Here is a 19,597-nt window from a genome sequence, read left to right on the forward strand (position 1 = left end):
GAAGACAGATACTAATAGGTGTTTTGTTGTGAAGAAAAGTACTTTCAGTTTATGTCGTCACACTTTCAACAATCTCACTCAAATATGGCAATGATAAAGGCTAAAAGTGTTTTAATGATGAATGGATCCACATTATCTTATCATTCAGTTACACTGTCAATAGAGCAGCAGATTAAAAGAAACTTTGTTAATGTTTAAACTGCACTTGTAAAGTTAGAGGAAAGAAAGTTAAAGAGTAAAAGCCTGGATCCGGTCTTTCACACTATCAAGTTGCACCCAGCTACATTATGTATTTTAATTCAAGGAAGCATCCAACTTCATCTTGTATTTTCACTCAGATGATTGATTTTTTAAAAATGGCTAAAATGTTGTTAAATGAGAACTCAAGTGTTATACATTAATATTCTGAACCTTTTATATAACAGGAAACCTTACTGGAAGAGGACAGTCACTTTTCAAACAGCTTTTATTTATTTATTTTTAATATGTTAATGTCTGCACTGGTGCGGAAAATACTTAGAATGACATTCTGTTCTTAACTCACATTAACCCCCTCTGGTAAAATAATGTTAAGAACTCACTTGCAGGGGAAAGGACCTTTCAAGTCTTCTTTTCTACCTACACTCCTATGTTCCCTCACTACCCCTAACCAACAAGATGCAAGGTCCCTGATTCATCACCACCCTTCCCCTGGAAGATGTGGATAGGGTCCCAAAAACTTCCTTTCTGAGGAAATGGTCCATAGGAAGCACCAATATTAATCCAGTTCTACTGAAACAATGTGATATTTTTCATTGCCTTGACGTGAATTCAGAGTATAGAAGAAACAAAGTAAGTACAAGTCTGCAGAAATGACAGCATGCTGGCATTACTTTGTTTGCTTGACATTACAAGCGACACTGTGCCAAAAAAGGGGTCAGGGGGAGGGAAAATGGTGAAACAGAGAATCTAAGAAACAAGCCTACACTACAATAATGACCTGTAAACACAGCGCCTTGGACTGTGATCACAGATTTCACAAGAAAAGAAAGTTTAGGTCAAGTCAGCAAGTCGTGGGAAAACTCCCATGAAAAAGCACAAATGCTACAAGAAGATGTATTCATGATTTCACATTCTTCCCTCTAAGTCAATGACAAAACATTGTTCTTTGGAGTTACTATGGGTATGTCTATACTACCTACTGGATCGGTGGGCAGCGATCAACCCAGCAGGGGTCGATATCGACCCCCGAGCCCTCTCCCATCGACTCCTGTACTCCAGCGCTGCGAGAAACGCAGGCAGAGTCGATGGGGGCGCAGCAGCAGTTGACACACCGCAGTGAGTAGATCTAAGTATGTTAACTTCAGCTACATTGTGTAACTTAGCTGCCCTCGTGTAGACCTGCCTAAGTTGCTGACTGTGCCATTTTATCAGATGAGTTATTAAACAAAGGTTACCACTTTTGGTTACTAACCATCCCTTGAGACATTGCAAAGGAGATGGGGTGTTAGCCCCAATGGGCTGGGCTAATTCAAATATAATTAAATATACTCTGCACATTGGCATCCTCCCTGCAATTTCACTCTCTATCCTAACAGTATTGCCATGCACTGTTACATAGCTATTACGTTCCACCCCAGAAGTAGATGCACTTCAGTGGGTGAAATTACACCTATATACAAAGATTGTTAAGTGCTCTGGAAATCATCAAAGAGTTCTAAAAATACACAAGATAAATTGTGCGAAGGCTGAGGGACAATATCCATACTCAGGAGTCATTCTCTCCTCCCTCTTACATGAATTTCTTAACTGTTAAGCATGTTTTTTTAGAAGACACACAAGGGTGTCTACATTACCATAAGAGACCCACGGCATAATTGCAGCTGGCCTGGGTCAGCTAGCTTGGGCTTGCGGGTCTCAGGTTGTGGGACTATAAAACTGCAGTGTTAACATTTGGGCTTGGGCTGGAACCCAGCTCTGATACACTATGAGGGGGAGGGTCTCATTGCCCAGGCTTCAGCCCCAGCCCAAAAGTGAACACTACAATTTTCAGACCCACGGCCCAAGACCAAGTCAGCTGACCTGGCCTCTGAGACTTGGCACTGCAGGTTTTTATTGCAGTGTAGACATACCCCAAAACTCACAAACGGAGTGTTCAAAAATTCCCTATGACTTAAAAAAGGAAGTAGAGTTGAAATCATGGCTTTTAAAACAGATTAGCTGAAATATGTATAACCAGGTTTTGTGGTGGCATTCAACAGAATAAATAACTCACCATGTGCCTCAGCAGTGACAACAGCTCTCTATGACAAAGCTTGGAAGTCTACTGTATTTCTATAGTCATGCCCAAATAACTGTTCCAAAAATAGCTTAATGAGCAGCCATGGGAATTTGTCCAAATCAAAACAAGATCTTGGCAGCTCAAAGCACATTCACCTCGCATCATCCTTGGGATGATTTTGGCCATAGAATGTTAAGTCACAAGGATGGCTCTTCCTAGGGAAAATATAACCTCATTTCCAATGCAAGACTTATTACAGCTCTGTTAAAATATAATTTATGTAAGCACGTTTATTAATTCTTTATATATAATATTCCAAGGGTGTCTGAACACCTACCCTGCATTGTTACTGACTGCAGTTAGCCCTTTTACTCCAGTCTTCAGTAAGCCTCCTATGAGGTTCTCTGGAATTCCACACAATCCAAAACCTATGTAAAACAAATACAAAGAAAGAATGTAACAAGCATTCTAGAGGGAACAATTCAGCATAAGAAATAAATCTGCGTAGCAGATGATAAAAACCACATACATTCTGCACAGAAGAGAATAATCTGGTTATAGATGAATAAGCAGCTCAACACTTGGAGAAAATATTTCTCAGAATAGGGAATAGGACTTTAATCACGCAATTGCCATTACTATGACTGTTGGTTTGGGAGGGTAAAATCTCCTTTCCTTTCAGTCCATCCAAAAGTCATCTTCCCTTCCCATTATGTTGGCTATATTTATCTCCATACTGGATCTCTAATGTGGCTTCCCCGCTTCTGCAATATTAAATTTAAGCTTCTCCTCTTCAGTTTCACACAACCTATAGTTTGCCTCCACCTATATCTCTGCCTTCGTTTCCTCTGCTATACGTTCCCTACTTCAATCCAGTCCAGCTTCAGTCCTGAAGACTCGAATTCAGATCTCTGCTACCAATCTGCAGAACTAGAGTAACTGCGATAAGAATTCTCTCTTTCTGTATTCTCATCTGTGTGTCTACCTTTTATGCAGCCCCATAGGCCTGAGGCAGCCCCTCTTTTGCCTTAAAACCCCCCACCAGCAACTTGTAAAAACCCAGCTACTCCATAAAACATTCCAACTAAGAAGAGCACGTGCTCTTCTGTATTTGCTAAATGGCAACTGCCCATCATAGTGTTTGGACACTTGTATATTTGTATTGGACCCATGTGGTTTTTTTTTTTAATTGTAAACTTTGCAAGACAAGAATCATCATCTTTGTTTGGAACAAAAACTACAGTACAGACCCATTTATGCACAGATGTTGGGAGTCAAGCCATCACGACCACGAGTTAATGGACCATGGGTTAAGAGGGCCATGGTGAAATATCTTAAGATAGTTATATATTGTGACAAAGTTCCTCCTATACCTTGGTGGATCCTGTGCTTACTGGCGGATTTGCTCGCCTCACAGATTTACCCTGTGGGATGGGAAACAGCCCAGAGACCTTCCCCTCTGGTAGGGGCCACAGTCCAGGTCAATTCTTCCTGTGTATGATCAGGAGTTGGGAGGTTTGGGGGGGAACCCGGGCCCACCCGCTACTCCGGGTTCCAGCCCAGGGCCCTGTGGACTGCAGCTGTCTAGAGTGTCTCCTGGTACAGTTGCGTGACAGCTACAATTCCCTGGGCCACTTCCCCATGGCCTCCTCCCAACATCTTCTTTGTCCTCACCACCGGACCTTTCTCCTGATGTCTGATAATGCTTGTACTTCTCAGTCCTCCAGCACTATGCCTACTCACTCTCAGCTTCTTGCACGCCTCTTGCTCCCAGTTCCTCACACACACTTCCTCTCCTCTAGCTCCCTGGCTTCCTTTGGCCTGACTGGAGTGAGCCCTTTTATAACATCAGAGGGGCCTTAATTAGAGTCAGGTGCTTAACAGCCTCACCTGACTCTTAGCAGGTTAATTGGAGTCAGGTGTTCTCATTAGTCTGGAACAGCCCCTGCTCTGGTCACTCAGGGAACGGAAAACTGCTTATCCAGTGGCCAGTGTATCTCTCTTCTACTACTCTGCTGTTCCCAACTGGCCTGGGTCTATCACAATATACACACGTATTATTATCTAGGATTACATACGTATTCACAGCATCCCAAATACTGCAGCCCTGTTAACGGCGCTTTGCAAGAATATAAATTCAAATGTGTAATCTAATAAAAACACACAGGGGTGGAAGTAACTCAGGGATTCGTACCAGTATGGGGTGGGGCTGGCTCTTGTTATGTAAAGCCTCTGCTCAAATGCAATTGTAAGATCTGTAACTTGTATCATTAAGTTCTGCAACCTTTTTGCAGACTTTGTAACTTCAGTTATTGTTAGCATAGGCTTTTAAGTTTTGTAACCTTTGCAAGCTCTGTGGCCTTTTCAGGTTGCCACTTGTATGAACTTCCAAGCTTTGTAACGTCCCATCCCTCAGAGAGAGTGTGAACGAGGGAGTGTGAACAAGGGAGTGTATGTGAGACTGGGCGGAGAGGAACTGCAAGGAGACAGGAGCCAGATGTGTCTGATATAATCTGCCCTGAGAAGGCAGTCATGAAGTGCTGAAAAGAAAAGAAGAACCTGGTATGCATGAAAGGAACTGGTCTGGGAATGCTTCTCGGTGAGGGACACAGAAAGGAAACTCAGTGTACGTGACAGGAGCCGCCCAGTTCCAAAAATAAGAGGAAGAAGGCATGCCCACAAGCCCCTGCTTCTTGACCCTCTCAGCAGCCTGGATTCGTGACCACAGACAGACACACCAGATCTACCATGCTTCGGCTTCTCGGCCTCCATGCTGTCTCTGCCTGTGTAAGTGTGTGGGTGCATGTGGGTATGAATGCAGTGAATGTGTGCGGGTATGAATAAGCTCCATCTCTTTTCTATCTGACCTAACAGTGGCATTGTTATAAAACTAATACAAGTGTGACCCTGGGTTGGTTTTTAGGGGAACCTAGGTAACAGCTCTGGCCCCTAGAAGGGGTGGGGCCTCGGACAGAAGGGGCGGGGCTAGGGGTCAACATGCGCCAGCCAGCCCTTCCAGGTTGCCCGGTCCATGGTGCCCAGGGTTCCTGTGGCAATTTAAAGGGCCCGGAGCTCCGGACGCCACTGCTGCGATAGCTGCGTCTGGAGCCCTGGGCCCTTTTAGATCGCCAGCCCCGGGGCAGCTGCTCCCTTTGCCCCACCCCGGTGACCTTAAAGCACTGCAGGGTCCTTTGCCGCAACAGTGCTTTAACATTGCTGCCCCTTCTCCCCCGTCGGCAGTAAAGACGTACAACACATTTCCGCTCCACACTTCCTGTCGATTTCTATGTCAGTGAGTTAATGAGCAAATCTGTAGCACTACATAGCATGTTCCTCTACCGTGTGTTAAATAGGTAGCACTGGGAGGCATGGTGCTACCGCGCGTTAAGCAGATTCACGCGTAAAACGGGTCTGTACTGTAATACTTTCTCATGTAAATAAAAAAAACCTCTGCATTAAGCATGTATTTCCCTTCAGCCTTAATGTTGTGAATTTGTGGTAACTATCAAGAGACCGCATACGATACATTTTTTAAATGTGATTATATGATATCTTTAAAAAAATCCATCTGCTTACAAAATATATTGATATTTCACAGCAAAAATTACATATTTTAACTTCTGACTAGGACAGATACAGGACACTTTTATAATGTAGATAATAAAGTGTTGCCAATTGGCCAGTAAAAGGAAACTGTAGCACAAATATCAGTGGGTAGCCGTGTTAGTCTGTATCCACAAAAAACAATGAGGAGTCCGGTGGCACCTTAAGGACTAACAGATTTATTTGGGCATAAGGTTTCTTGGGTAAAAACCCTCACTTCTTCAGATGTATGGCGACACGAAAGCTTATGCCCAAATAAATGTTAGTCTTTAAGGTGCCGCCGAACTCCTTGTTGTTTTTGTAGCACAAATATAACCTAGATCAGTCATAATAAATAACATTTTAACCTATGCAGCATTTTTCCATTAGGGAACGTCAAAGCTTTTGAGGATGTGTGCATGTGGTTTGGTAAAAATTTTTCCTAAGCACGTTAGTAACTCAAGCCTGGTCTACATTACAAAGTTCGGCTGACACAAGATGCCTTACGTAAATCTAGTTGTGCATACGTCTACTTTTAAATGCGTCTCCCACTGATGTAAATGCCCCATTAAAGCCACACAGTAATACCAGCTCCCCAAGCAGCACTGAGCCATAGTTGACGTACTGAAGTTGATGCAGCATGAGCAAAAACACTGGTTACTTTTGTCGACGCTAACAGTCCTCCAGCAGCTGTCCCACAATGCCTGACACTGACTGCTCTGGTCACAATTTTAACTCCACTGCCCAGGGGGTCACAGAGACTGGAAGGCCTCCCTCCCTTTTAAAGCCACACAAATTTTTGAAATGTCTTTTCCTGCCTTGCTCAGTGAGCACACCTAGCAGCTCTCCATTGCTGAGTTCAACTGCCCAGTTGACCATGCTGTCTACCCACTCCAGATGGGCTCCTGCTTGGAGAAGACAGGAAATTCTGGCTCTCCTGGGCCTGTGGGAAGAGGATCTGCAAGCACAGCTATTGACCAGCCGTAGAAACATGGACATTACAGGCAGACCACACAGAGGATGTGGGACACGAGGTACAACACGGATCAGCAGCAGACATGCCAAACCTGGGGCGGGGGGGCAAAACACAGAAATTGGGCTTATTTTTGGCTTAACTTTGTGATTTGCTTGTTGGCTAGTAGCTTTTTTTTTTTTTAAAAATAGGCTCCCGGCAAGCAGGGGCAAGCGGCAAGCAGAGGTAAGGGGGGGAAGAGAGAAAGAGCGTCAAGGGTGCACAGCAGGCCCACCACAGTACCAGACTGCATGCTGGGGGCGGGGTGGTGAGAGATATCTAGTCATATAGAGTGTTGGGGTTCTTAGGGATGGGCTTGTTTTGAAATGAGATTAGCTTGATTTGGGGCTTATTGTGAAAGCTGGGGTGCTTATTTTGAAAGTTGGCAACTGTGATCAGCAGCAGTGCTGTGTGAAAGCCAAAGAACTGTGTCAGGCATATCAGAAGACCAACAGTCAATCCCGTGCTGAGCTGCAGACCTGCCTCTTTTGCAAAGAGCTGCATGCCATACTTGGCAGACACCTCACCACCACCCTGCACACCACTGTGGATACTTCCAAGGAGCCCAAGCCACAGGCCCCTGGCATGAACAGCGAGGAGGAGGAGGAGGAGGAAGGGGGCCGTGGATTAGCTGGACTCCCCAGTTGCAAGCCAGGACCTAAGATTAGCATTGACAAAGCATCCTGTGGCATTAATTTACTCGTACTAGAAGAGGTAGCAGTACAATAAAGAGGTAGAATTGTTTATCTGCTTTTCACCCCCCCTGTACAGTTTGGGGTGAGGGGGCATGGAGAACAATTTGTTTGTGAACACAGGCCACACCAGTCAGCAATAAACAGTGGCAGGCACCTTTGCAGTACACAGGCTAGCAGCATACAGGCCTGGGCAGCTTTAGGACACCAGCAGCAGCTGTGTTTGCTGTGCCTTTATTACCCTGAGGAGTGAGATACAAGCTAAAAATCACCACCACCTGTGGAAATGGTGCCAGTATTCATTGCCATTGCTCTAATCATAGTTCCATGCAACCAAGAAATTCCCTCCTCATTTCTCTCACCTTGGAGGGTCATGGCTGGTGCTGCGAGTGGCACTGTGCACAATCACTCTGAAGCAGAAATGCAAATAAGCACGTCCTGCTTAAAACTTTAGGGGAGCAAGGGAAGGAAGTGCTCATTGTGACTATATTGACAAAGGCAGCTCAGTGTGTTTTAATCTGCAGCTTCTGCCTTTGTGGCATTGTGGGGGTCCTCCCCCCACACACACACACACTATGCCTGAGCCAGATGAGGAGAGAAAAGACAATTCAGGACAATATGTTCAATGAGATCCTGCAAGCCAGTGCTGTGTCAGACCATGAGCAAAGGACCTGGAGGGTGAACAGTGCAGACAGCCTGGAGAAGGAAAGAGCAGACACTGGTGGCATATACAGATCCTGCAGACTCCTGTGAGCCTACAGGTTCAGTATCACAGGCTTGCCTCCCTTTGCAGTCCACTGACAACTCCATTATAGCACTTCCCTATACCACCTCCTCAACACTTCACATGGCATCAGGGGCTGCATCTCACTCTTTACCACTCCACCCAGGGAACATTACGGACAACTACAGCATCACATACACTGACCTGTGAATGCCACGGTTGCTGCATGTGTAGGTAAAATGAATGTTCTTTCCCTTTTTAAGTTCTGTTGAATTAATTTATTAAGTTTTAAATGTATTTGATTTTAAATTGCAGAGATTGTTCTTTGCACTGACTTTGTTACTGAATAAAATTTTATTATTTGAGAAATAATTCATCTTTATTCTGAAAGCACCTACATACTTGCTACTGTGCGGTGTGACCAATTCATAGGACCAGTGACAGTGTAATAATCAAATATACAGGAAGCACCACAGAATGAACAGGTGCATTAGCAGTGTTATATTCATAGATGTGTGCAAAGCACCCACAATTCTTAACAGGCCCCGAAACTGCAGGGCCAGGTAGAGCACAGTCCATCACAATGCATTACTGTTACTCAACTGTTAGAGTGCTCTTTCAAATCCTCCCTGAACCAAATAGATCGGTCCTGAGCTCTTCCAATAGCTTGTGTCTGGCTGTTCAAACTCAGCAGACAGTCATTCCACCTCCACCCCGGCAGCGACTTTTCCCCCCTTTGCTTCACAGATATTATGCAGGACACAACAGGCAGCTTTAACTATTGGGATATTCCCCCCCTCCCTCTCCCTCACCCTGCCACTGAAATACATTCTTGTGAGTAAACACCAGCATCCCTTGCATCTACCAAAAGTACATTCAACTATCATTCTGAGCCTGTAATTGAATCCTTCCTTGGTACAGTGGAGGTGGGCAGCATACAGCTTCATAAGCGTGGGGAGCCAGGATAGGCTGGATTTCCCAGGGTCACTATTGGCATTTCAACATCACCAATTGTAATCATCTATCGGGAAAATAAGTCCCTGTTTGCAGCTTTTTGAACAGTCCTGTGTCCATGCAAACATCATGCACCTTCCCTGACCAGTCAACATTAATGTTGGTGAAGCAACCTGGTGATCCACCAATTCTTGGATAACCGTAGAAAAGTAGCCCTTTCTGTGGATGTTCTCGGTGGCAAGGTGGCCTGGTGCCAAATAGGGAGATGTGTGCTGTCTATTGCTCTACCGCAGTTTGGGAACCCTGTTGCTGCAAACCCATTGACTATGTACTGCCTGTTGTTGAGAGTCAGAGCCCTGCACAGCAGGAGACAATTAACAGCTCTGCATGCTTGTATAAAACAGCCCCCACCCCCACTGGATTTTCCAACTCCAAAATTATTTCCCTCTGACCAATAGCAATCTAGCATTGCAAGTTTCCACAGTGTGCTCAACACTCGCTTCTCAGTGCAGCTGTCATTTTGGTGTCCCTTGCGCTATAGTGAGCTCAGTCCACAGATCCAGGAATGTGGCCTTGCTCATCCGAAAGTTCTGCAGCCACTGCTGGTCATCCCAAGCCAGCATTCCGATGTGATCCGACCAGTCAGTGCTCATTGCTTGGGCCCAGGAGTGGTACTCCACCATCTGTAGCTGTGCTGTGAATGCCATCAACAGCCTTCAATTGGTGCTCACTATGTCCCACAGCAATCTATCCTTCAAGGAATTGTCATCTTCCCCTCTACCCATTTGGTTCTTCTTGCAGTTCAGCAAATACTGGAGAATTGTGCATCCTTTACTTGTAATGGTTATGACAACTGAGAGAAGCATGGAGACTGCATAGTTCTGCATTGAGATGGCAGAAAGCAAGGAGGACCATGAGGGTTCATGGGATTTTAAAGAAGGCTTGAAAATTAAGGGACATAGATGCCATTGTGGGATGGCGAGTTGCACGCTGGGAAGTTGACCCTATGCTGCCAGTCATCCCAGTCGCAACTCATTTCTGCCCTACCAGGCATTGCCAAAACTTCAAGACAGACAGTGTGCTGGAGGGTGACGGGCTGCACCCTGGGATACCTACCCTCGGTGCACCACATTATGCATTGACACAAGCACTCCCTGTGAATACGTGCAGTGCTGATGCAAGGAGCCAAGTGTGCACACACACACACACACACAAGTGATGTACTAATTGCAAAGCAGCTTTATGCCAACGTAACTTGCATCAACCAAAACTTTTAATGTAGACATGGCCTTTGGCACTCGACTCTCAAGTTACCCATATTCATTAAGCACAATACAACTAGGAGGCCACACTCTATGGTGCTTCTTTAGACCACAAATCAGGGGCTCCTTGCATTCCTCCATTCCATGCACAAGCTCCCTGTGTTCCACCCTCCCATGCCCCTCTATCTCAGAGACTTCCTTCAGTCTCTCCCCTCCCCCTCAATGACAGAGACTTTGCATGCACTCCCATTTCCCCCAAACAGGGTCCCCCAATCTCTCCATCTGTCAGCGATTCTGTGTGCCCCCATTCCCAGGTTGTGCTGTATCAGGGATCTGTGTACACCATCATTCCCCCTCTGTCTCCTCCTTCCATAACAGGGTTCCCTATTCCCCTTTGCTACGAGTTTTGTGTTCCTCCCCACTCCCCCATGCCATGTGTGTATGCCCCCATTCCCACCTTCCACCTCATGCCAGAGGCTCTGTTTGCCTTTCATCTCCCTCCCCCATACCAAGCTCGCCCATTCTCCTTCTCCCCCATGTCAGGGGCAATCAGCACCCATTCCCCACCCACTGTTAGCATTTCTCATCTTTCTGTCAGAGAGATAAATCAACATGTTAAGCTCTATTGGGAGGGTGGGCAGAGATGAAATAGGGTATTAAATTGGTGCCATTAGCCAGTTCATTGATAGATAGACACTTGCAGTGGTGACTGAAGATGTATGCCAAACAGATGGCAAGAGCTCTGCATTCCCCAGCCCCCAATTTTTCCCATCTTCCACTTTTCACCAAAATCCATATTAAATTTTACCAAACTGCAAATTTTTGTCTCACCATTTAAAAGGATATTAGCAACCTGAAAACATTCCACTCTAAGTAACATCTAAGTTTTCTGTTACTGATGGTTAGTTGGGGAGGGGGAGTTTTCTGTTCCCCCGATACCCCGTTTTACTGCTGAGACTAAGTCATTTTTTTCCTTACTGAAAAGACCCTCATAATCGTCAATAGGAGAACAGGAAATGCTATATTAAAAAAGAAATATTTTCTTGAGTACATGATATTTAAAAGGTGTTTCAACTTGAATTTTTTAATTGACTAATTTAAAAAAATGGTTAGGAGTGTTCTACTCAGAAGATGAGAGGTTTTCTCATTAATTAATACTTACCACCAACAAGTATAGTTGCCCCATCAGGTACATCTTTTACTGCTTCCACAGCATCAGTATAGAATTTGGTGTTGCGATGACTGCTGGTAGAGAAATAGCAGCCACAAATCTGGAACAACATTACAGGAAATCAGCATGCATGAACAAAACAGTCTGTATTACAGCTTTATCATGGGGACTATTGCATGAACTGTGTAGGAGGGAAACTGTGCTAGTCAAACTCCAAACTTAGTAGATGCAAAGTCTTTCAGTGTTTGGAGGGAAGGGGGATTGAGCTCCAACACCTTTTTGTGAACCAGTGCCCTTCCTGGAACTCCAAAAGATCAACTCTGACTGCTCTGCTTCGCCTGGTGTTCATGACATCTATATTATGCTACTATGTTTATATGCAATATTGATTCCACTTAGGTGTCTCTTTAAACAAAAATAAAATAATCTTGTCTACAGATGTCAGTGTATTTTATAAGTATGTCCATAGTTAAATATCAGTATTTGTTCATTTCTTCCAATAACAGATTGTAAATGCAACTCACTTAACCCAATGTACTGATTTTAAAGTGTCTGGCACTAAAATTAATTATGGGGTTGCAGCTCTAGATAGTACAGCAGGAATATGCTTCTCATTTCACCCATATTGTTTGGTATAAGCATGTGTACACACACACACATATAAAAGGAGATATGTAAATATAAACCCTTAGCTTAGGAAGTCTTGTCAAGGTGAAATTATGTTTTCAGTTGTTAAGTGTTGTTTGTGATTTGTTACACAGAATCATCATATGTTGTTTGCACTGTTCAGAACCATGTAGGGTAAGATTACAGGTCAACCACCCCCACCTGTGAAAATGTTAAAGCAATACAATGAATAGCATATTTTAAATAGATGAATAAATCTTACAAATTCATCAATATTCCCAAATGTTGAAAAAAGATTTCAAAGTATGAATTACAGGCCCCATCCTGCAAGGTCACTATATGCAAAGATCAAAATCCAAGTTCCAAGCTTGCAAGAGATCGGCCCTAGATCCAGAATTCTAGCCCCAGAAAACTTTCTTGCCTTTTTACTTTTCTAACGGACCCCAAGACCAGATCTCAGCCTTAACATCCTGTTGTGTGCGGCACACCATTTATGAGTAATTTAAAAGCTGCTAAAGGGCATGGTGAACGTTTTAGCTAGCTATATAAAGAGACTAGTGTTTTCATCCATATTGCTTAGTAAGAAGCCTCTGGCAGCAGAAGAGGCCATTCTGGGGCTGAGGAAATATCCAAGAATTTGTTCACAGCTGTATTAAAAGTCACATCTTGTCTTATCCATAGACAAGGGCACAAGTCCTGAACAACTAGCTCATTATCAGCAAATCATAACGCCCTGATGACTCCATGAGTTTTCCGTTCTTTTCTGATCCAATACAGAAACCCAGCTGGAGGGAGGACTCTGCATCTTCCCAAGCAGCTCTTATAAATCCTTGTTTTGCACTGTGCACATTACATACCAAAACAGGCACCCAATTAACGCCCGAACGGATCTGATGCAGAAACGGGAAGGCCTGAATTCTGGCGATGAAAAGTAAAGAGGGCAGGATCCTAAAGTCAGGTATTTCCCTCCCCAAGGTCACCCCCACACGCCGCCGTCCGGATGGGCTGAAGGACTCTCCAGATCCCCCTTTTCACGCCGGGCGGAGGCGAAACAAACGTGCCATTGTGTAGCCGAATCTGACAGCGGCTACAGTGTAGCCGGGGCGGGAGGCGGCCGGGGCCCGCGGGCAGCGAGGCGGAAAGCGGGGAAACGGGCCATCGCTTGAGGCAGGTCGCAAGGTCGCTGCCGGGCTCGGTCAGTGGGACGCCAGCACGGCCGGGGCTCTCTGCGCCCCCCCCCCTTACCTTGGCCTGGGCTGCCAGCAGCGCCGGGGCGCGCCCCCCGCGGGCCCCCCGAGCGGCGGGAGCGGAGATGCCGGGGCTCAGCCTGCGGAGGAGTTTATAAGCCGCCATCTTCGGGCTTCGCGGCGCGCGGGGCGGGAGAGGCGGGGAGCTGCCCTCGGCCGAGCAGAGTAGCGCAGGGGCGGCAGCGGCAGCGGGTGCCCAGGCGGTGCGGGGCGGGAGCGGGGCGGGAACGCGAGGCGGCTGCAGCGGGCGTTGCAATCACATGGCAGCGGGTGGGGCAGGGGCTCGGCGCTGCTGCCCTTGACGTCTTGCTGGTAGCCCTTGCGGGGCAGGCGGGAGCACTGGGTGGGGGGTGATCGGGGGCGGTGTGGGAGGGGCTCAGCCCAGCACCCACCAGCCTGGGCAGGGCGTAGGGTGACCAGACAGCAAAGGTGAAAATTCAGGATGGGAGGGGAAGGGTAATAGGAGCCTATATAAGAAAAAGACCCAAAAATCGGGACTGTCCCTATAAAATCGGGACAGCTGGTCACCCTAGCAGGGCGCGGGGCACCCAGCCTCCCTTCCCGGGCTCCGAGACGCGCTGCAGGAACACGCCCGCAGCCCGGCACTGAAGTCGGGAGCAGGGCGGGGAGACCACACGGGTCAGCGGTGGAAGCAGCGCGGAGTTAGAGCCGCCACATGGGCGATGTAATTACCTGATGACAGCTGAAGCCAAGGGCATAGAACTGGGCATGGGGCACTGAGTTTCCCCCTCCCCCCCCCAGCAGCTCCCCTGATCCTGCTCGCTATGAAATCTTACTTTACTGAGGGGCAGCCTTTAGCCCCAGCACACAAGGGATTATCTGACCATCAGAACTAGGGCTAGTCGGTGGCCAGTTTCCTTTCCTGGCCCTCCAGAGCCGGCTGTTGTGTCCCAGACACTCAGCATTGGCAAGGGGAGGGCGACTGGGTGATCTGACAGAATTCCAAAAGATAGAAAAGCTCTATGGAAAAAGGCCCCAATTCTGCAAACAGTTCTCTAGTAACTTTATTCCTGCACGAAGTCCCACTAAATTCCCTGGAATTACTCATGCATAAATGGCAGCTAGACCTGGCCCTAAGGGACCTAGGGGTAATATTTCGGAGTAAGCTGATGAATTCTAGCAATGTACAAGTTGCTGACATATTGGAAAAAAAGACAATGCCCTTCTTTTCCTAAAGTACTGTTGATAACTACAAATTCTCTAAAAATAATCTGTGGTGGCCTGGGAGCTACTTTGACATCTGAAGTAGGATGACAGGGGATGCCACTGGAAGTGAATTACCTGATTATGTGAGCTGTTTCTGCTTCAGCCTCACTTCTGAATATGTTCAGACCACACATTGTGCAGTTCCTCATCCCTGCTATTGCCTCTGCAATGGATGAATTCTGTACAGGTTCAGTTTTAGCATCCAATATTCTCAGGTTCCATGACCATCCATGACAATCTGACAACCAACCAACCTTACCCATGCTGCACCCAGCACAGATATCAAATGCTTATCTTGATGTTGGGTAGATAGTGTTTATGAATATTTTAGCTCTTTAAAAAAAAAGAAAAACAAATGGGGAGAGAGAACATCTTCAGGAAGAGAGTCACAAAATGAAACACTGAAAGCAAACCAAAAAATGGCAAACATGAAACAAAAGCCATGTTTTCTACAGTGAATGTTAAAATAACTACTATTGTAATGTTTCTTTCTGTTACAATTGCTGCCCACATTCTAGAGAGGGGATGGATGCAGCTTTGAATTATCCCTCAAGAGAGACAACTGTTCTTGTACATTTCTCATCTGAAACTTTGAACAAGGTGTCACATTTGCGATGTTTAAACTTATACTTTTTTCCCTTTTCTTCTGGACTGCTATTTGTGCATATAATATTTCTATTATGTATACCTGCTTGCATACAAATATAATTTTAAAAAAATCTAAAATATTGTAATATAAAATGTTAGGATTTAAAATGGTTACATTTCAGTACTCTCAGCTTAGCCTCTACTCATGTACCACATGGTCACTACCAGGCTTTTAGATACTTCAGGTGGGTAGAACATCACTAGCACAGATGATAGCTTGTTTCAGTGATCACATGATACAATGCTTTTACTGCTGGCATTTCTGTTACTGAAAGAAGAAGAAAAATACAAAGCATCGCTCCACCATTATATATGTTTTCTACAAATAACATGAGGGAGGTTAGTGCTCATGAAAGCAGCAAATCCCCTTTCAGATTTGTCATTACACCACTGTTCTGAGCAGTGTCACCCCCTTTGTTCCAGTTCCCAACCATTGTCAACCAAAGACTTCTCAGCACACTTTATTGAACTATATGTAGATGTAGAATAGAATAATTTTGACCTACTGAGTCAATTTTTAAAGGAGTATAAAGTGAATGTTATTTATTATTTGTATTACTGGAGCACCTTGTGGCCCCCGTTGTGGATCAAGACCCCACTGTGTGAGGTGCTGTACATACACAGAACAAAAAGACAGTCTGTACCCATGAAGTCATGTGTGTGCAAACCGGATGACTGTAAGTGGAAAAGAAGGCACATAGGAGTATATTTGTCAAATGTTCATACTTATAGGAGAGTCTTGGGAGTACAAAGGGTATTGTGCTCTCCTTTGAAAAGTTAGCTCCAAGCCCAGTGTCTCATCTTTTAAGGTTAAGAAGTTTACTACATAAATGACAACATGGCAAATACGCAGTATTATTTAGTAGCTGAAGCTCAGGATGAAAAATTAGGCAACTTACCTATCCTTTATAACATGCTCATCATTCCTTTATCCCACATTTTGTCCATCTTATCTATTTAAATCATAAGCTCCTCAGGGCAGGAACCGTCTTTTATTATGTGTATATGTGCAGTGCCTATCACAACGGTAGTGCAAATTATTATCAACCACCATGGTTATCTATATAGTACCTAGCACAATTGGTCATCAGCTCAGTCAGGACCTGTAGGTATTATTGTAACATAAATAAAACTGTGTAGGGACGTCTTTCTCCATCTGTTTGTACTGGCTGTTACAGAAGTGACACTTAAAGTCTACACATACATTTCATCGTGTCTGATTTCAGAAGGTCTGAGCACCCACAATTAAAACTATGGTTAATAGGAGTTGTGGGTGCTCAGCATCTGTGAAAATCAGGCCCAGGGCCTCTAAAAACAGGGGTGGGCAAACTTTTTGGCTTGAGGGCCACGTTTGGGTGGGGAGATTGCATGCAGGGCCATGTAGGGCTGGGGCAGGGGGTTGGGGGGCAGGGTATGGGAGGGGGTGTGGTGTGCAGGAAGGGGCTCAGGGCAAGGGTTTGGGGTGCAGGAGGGAGGTCAGGGCATAGTAGGGGGCTGGGGTGCAGGAGGAGTTTGGCTCCAGGGCGGCAATGGTGCACAGTGGGGCTAAGGCAGGCTCCCTGCCTGCCCTGCCCCCGCACCGCGCCTGGAAGTGGCAGCATGTCTGGCAGTGGCTCCTGGGGGTGGGGTGGGCTGGGATGGAGCAGGCGGCTCTGCCGCATGCTGCCCTCGCCTGTGGGTACCACCCCTGAAGCTCCCATTGGTGTGGTTCCCCGTTCCCAGCCAATGGGCACTGTGGAGGGAGGTGCTTGCAGGCGAGGGCAGCGCACAGAACCCTCTGCCTCTCCCTTCCCCAGGGGCCACAGGGACATGGTGCCGGCCACTTCCGGGAGCGGCGCGGGGCCATGGAGCCTGCGCCTTAGCCCCTCTGCACCACAGTGCTGGCAATCCCGCAGGCTGGATTGAAAGCCCTGATGGGCCAGATCCAGCCTGCCGGCCATAATTTGTCCTCCCCTGCTGCAGATGAAAAGTGCTATATCAGAGCTAGGTAATACTGTATAAAAAGATGTAATGTTTTGCCTACTTCTAAAAAGTTTAGTTGAAATTAATGCAAAATGTTACTTGCCCAAATTGACTGAAAAACTGGGCTTAGCCCAATCTCTACTAGTTGCACATTAATACACTCTTTACCCCTGCACACTCACCCGATTAGAGAGGTGATGAATTTGTACAGGGTCAAATCTCTGTGGTGATTGTTACTCAAGTCCTGATTGTGAGACACATGGACAGAGATGGGTGCATTTGCTTGCTATGAACATACCGTATGCAGTTTGTCAAGACAAGCTAAAACTCATTCTTGAAAGCACTATTCACTATTAATCAAACAGCAAGCCAGCACACCCACTGCAGCATGAAAAGCTCTTTACTAAAGGCTGTATTAAAGAATGCTTTCTGTTGTGAAGCCAGTGAAGCTAGTCAGATTTAGCTATTGTTTTCCTGTTTCAAATACCACTTGAGAAATCATGTAAAACTACACTGTAAGTGGAAGGCACAGAATTCACTGTCACCTATTCTGCAAAGCACCATATACATCATAGGTTAAATTCCTCCCTACTGCAGCTACTGTGCGGCCTATTAAGACTTCATCCTCAACGGGACTTCAGTGAGATTTAACTTGTGTCACGGGCTTTGTAGTGGTCTTCTGTACAGGGGTGAATTTCACCTAATAAACATATATTTCTGCATTAAAAAGTAGGTGGGCAGAACTTAATTGTTTACTGTCAGGTATAAAGAGAGGCTCATAAGAAAAACTGAATTATAAAAAACAGCGGAGAAGCTTGATATCACAGTGTTAACCAGCATCAACATTTTAATCATACACCATGCTGGTATTTTTCAGACAACAGGCAAAAATAAATTCAGGCGGCTACAAGTAGTGCAAAGAATATTAGGACCACATTTTTAAACATCCAGCTAAATAGGAACTGGCCATTTGCATGTACAACATTGCAGATATGCACATACTTATGGTAATTTCACAAACACACGCCAGATGTATTTTTGTGCATAGTTCTAAAAATCTGGTTGTCTATAGGATAGGAAAGAGTCAAACAACATAATTTATCATTCTTTGGCAGTAGAAATAGCAAAATTTAAATTTTGCATAAACCAAATATTTAAAGTAGTCATTTTTCTTCCCCACTTCTACAGCTAAACTACTCTTGATTTTGATCTCATTCTACACTGCAAACTTCAGTATTGATAATGTGACAGCCCAGGAGATATCAGTAGTTCCACAGGAATTTCCAGGTGCTTTCCATGTCTCCACCTCTAAAGAGATCAAAATGTCTGGAAATGCTGACAAAGTCTCTGACTAGAATTGTACATTGATTGCATAGTGGCAATCCAAATTCAGTACAATTTCAGTACAAATTGTGCATTGAAGTTTAGAAAAACATTCCATTAAGAAGAGACCCGGACACTAAGGGCCTGATCCAAAATCACGTCTTCCCTCTGCCTTCAATGGAAACTGGATCCTGCTAGTTGTTCTTCCAGTGATTGTGCACATACATATTCCACTGCAGGTGTATCTAGGCCCAATGCACTCAAGTTGGAGACTTTTGCCAGCAGCAGCACTACATTGTGCATGCACCCCTGCTCTCCTCATGCTCCGTGGCAAGGGTATGTAAAAGGAGTGGTCTGCAGCCGCCTCCTCATTTTTCTCACAGTGCATAGTGAGAGTTCGTGCTCCTGATAACATTTGCTTCGGTTAGCCAGTATTTCAAAACTCATTAGTATACACAATTATCATATTTAGTGCAGTGTAGTTACTTATGGTTTTAGTAGTTACCTGGAGGATATTGTGAAAAAATCCCCAGGCTTTAAGCAGTGTGCCACAGGCAAGGCTACTATCCCTGTCATGGATAGGCATAAGAGCTGCTTGGTTTGTCTTGCTGAGGGGGCCATGTGAAAGATAATGCTCTATTTGTACCTTTTTCCCCACCAGGACTAAAAAACACAGGGATGTCCACCTCAAAGTTCACTTCATGAAAGAAGTGATGCATCCTGCATCAGAACTGAGCCCTGACCATGAATCAGCAGATTCAGAACTGATGAGGAGTGTCCTTGTCAGAGTCTACCCTCACTTGAAACTGGGCGGTTTCAAAGTGAGGACCCGCATGTCTTCCCCCCACCCCAAAATCCTAGGGTAGGTCTCCCCTTCGGCTGCCACCACCCGGTCAATTCCGTGGG

General features: G+C 45.4%; 1 protein-coding gene across 2 annotated transcripts in view; it reads right to left on the bottom strand.

Moving 5' to 3' along the window:
- OXCT1 (3-oxoacid CoA-transferase 1) overlaps positions 1–19,597 on the bottom strand; it is a 146,775-nt gene that overhangs the window by 120,217 nt on the left and 6,961 nt on the right. The window contains exons 1-3 of one of the 2 annotated variants that reach the window (XM_045021472.1): positions 13,530–13,691; positions 11,649–11,757; positions 2,598–2,688 (exon numbers count right to left, since the gene is read on the bottom strand). In XM_045021472.1, coding sequence (XP_044877407.1) covers positions 2,598–2,688; positions 11,649–11,757; positions 13,530–13,637 — 308 coding nt within the window. In that variant the 5' untranslated portion in view covers positions 13,638–13,691. Of the gene's footprint in view, positions 1–2,597; positions 2,689–11,648; positions 11,758–13,529; positions 13,692–19,597 lie in introns of those variants that run through there. The other variant, XM_045021473.1, reaches the window with a different exon arrangement.

This window comes from Mauremys mutica, chromosome 6 (genome assembly GCF_020497125.1).
Source record: "Mauremys mutica isolate MM-2020 ecotype Southern chromosome 6, ASM2049712v1, whole genome shotgun sequence".
NCBI lineage: Eukaryota > Metazoa > Chordata > Testudines > Geoemydidae > Mauremys > Mauremys mutica.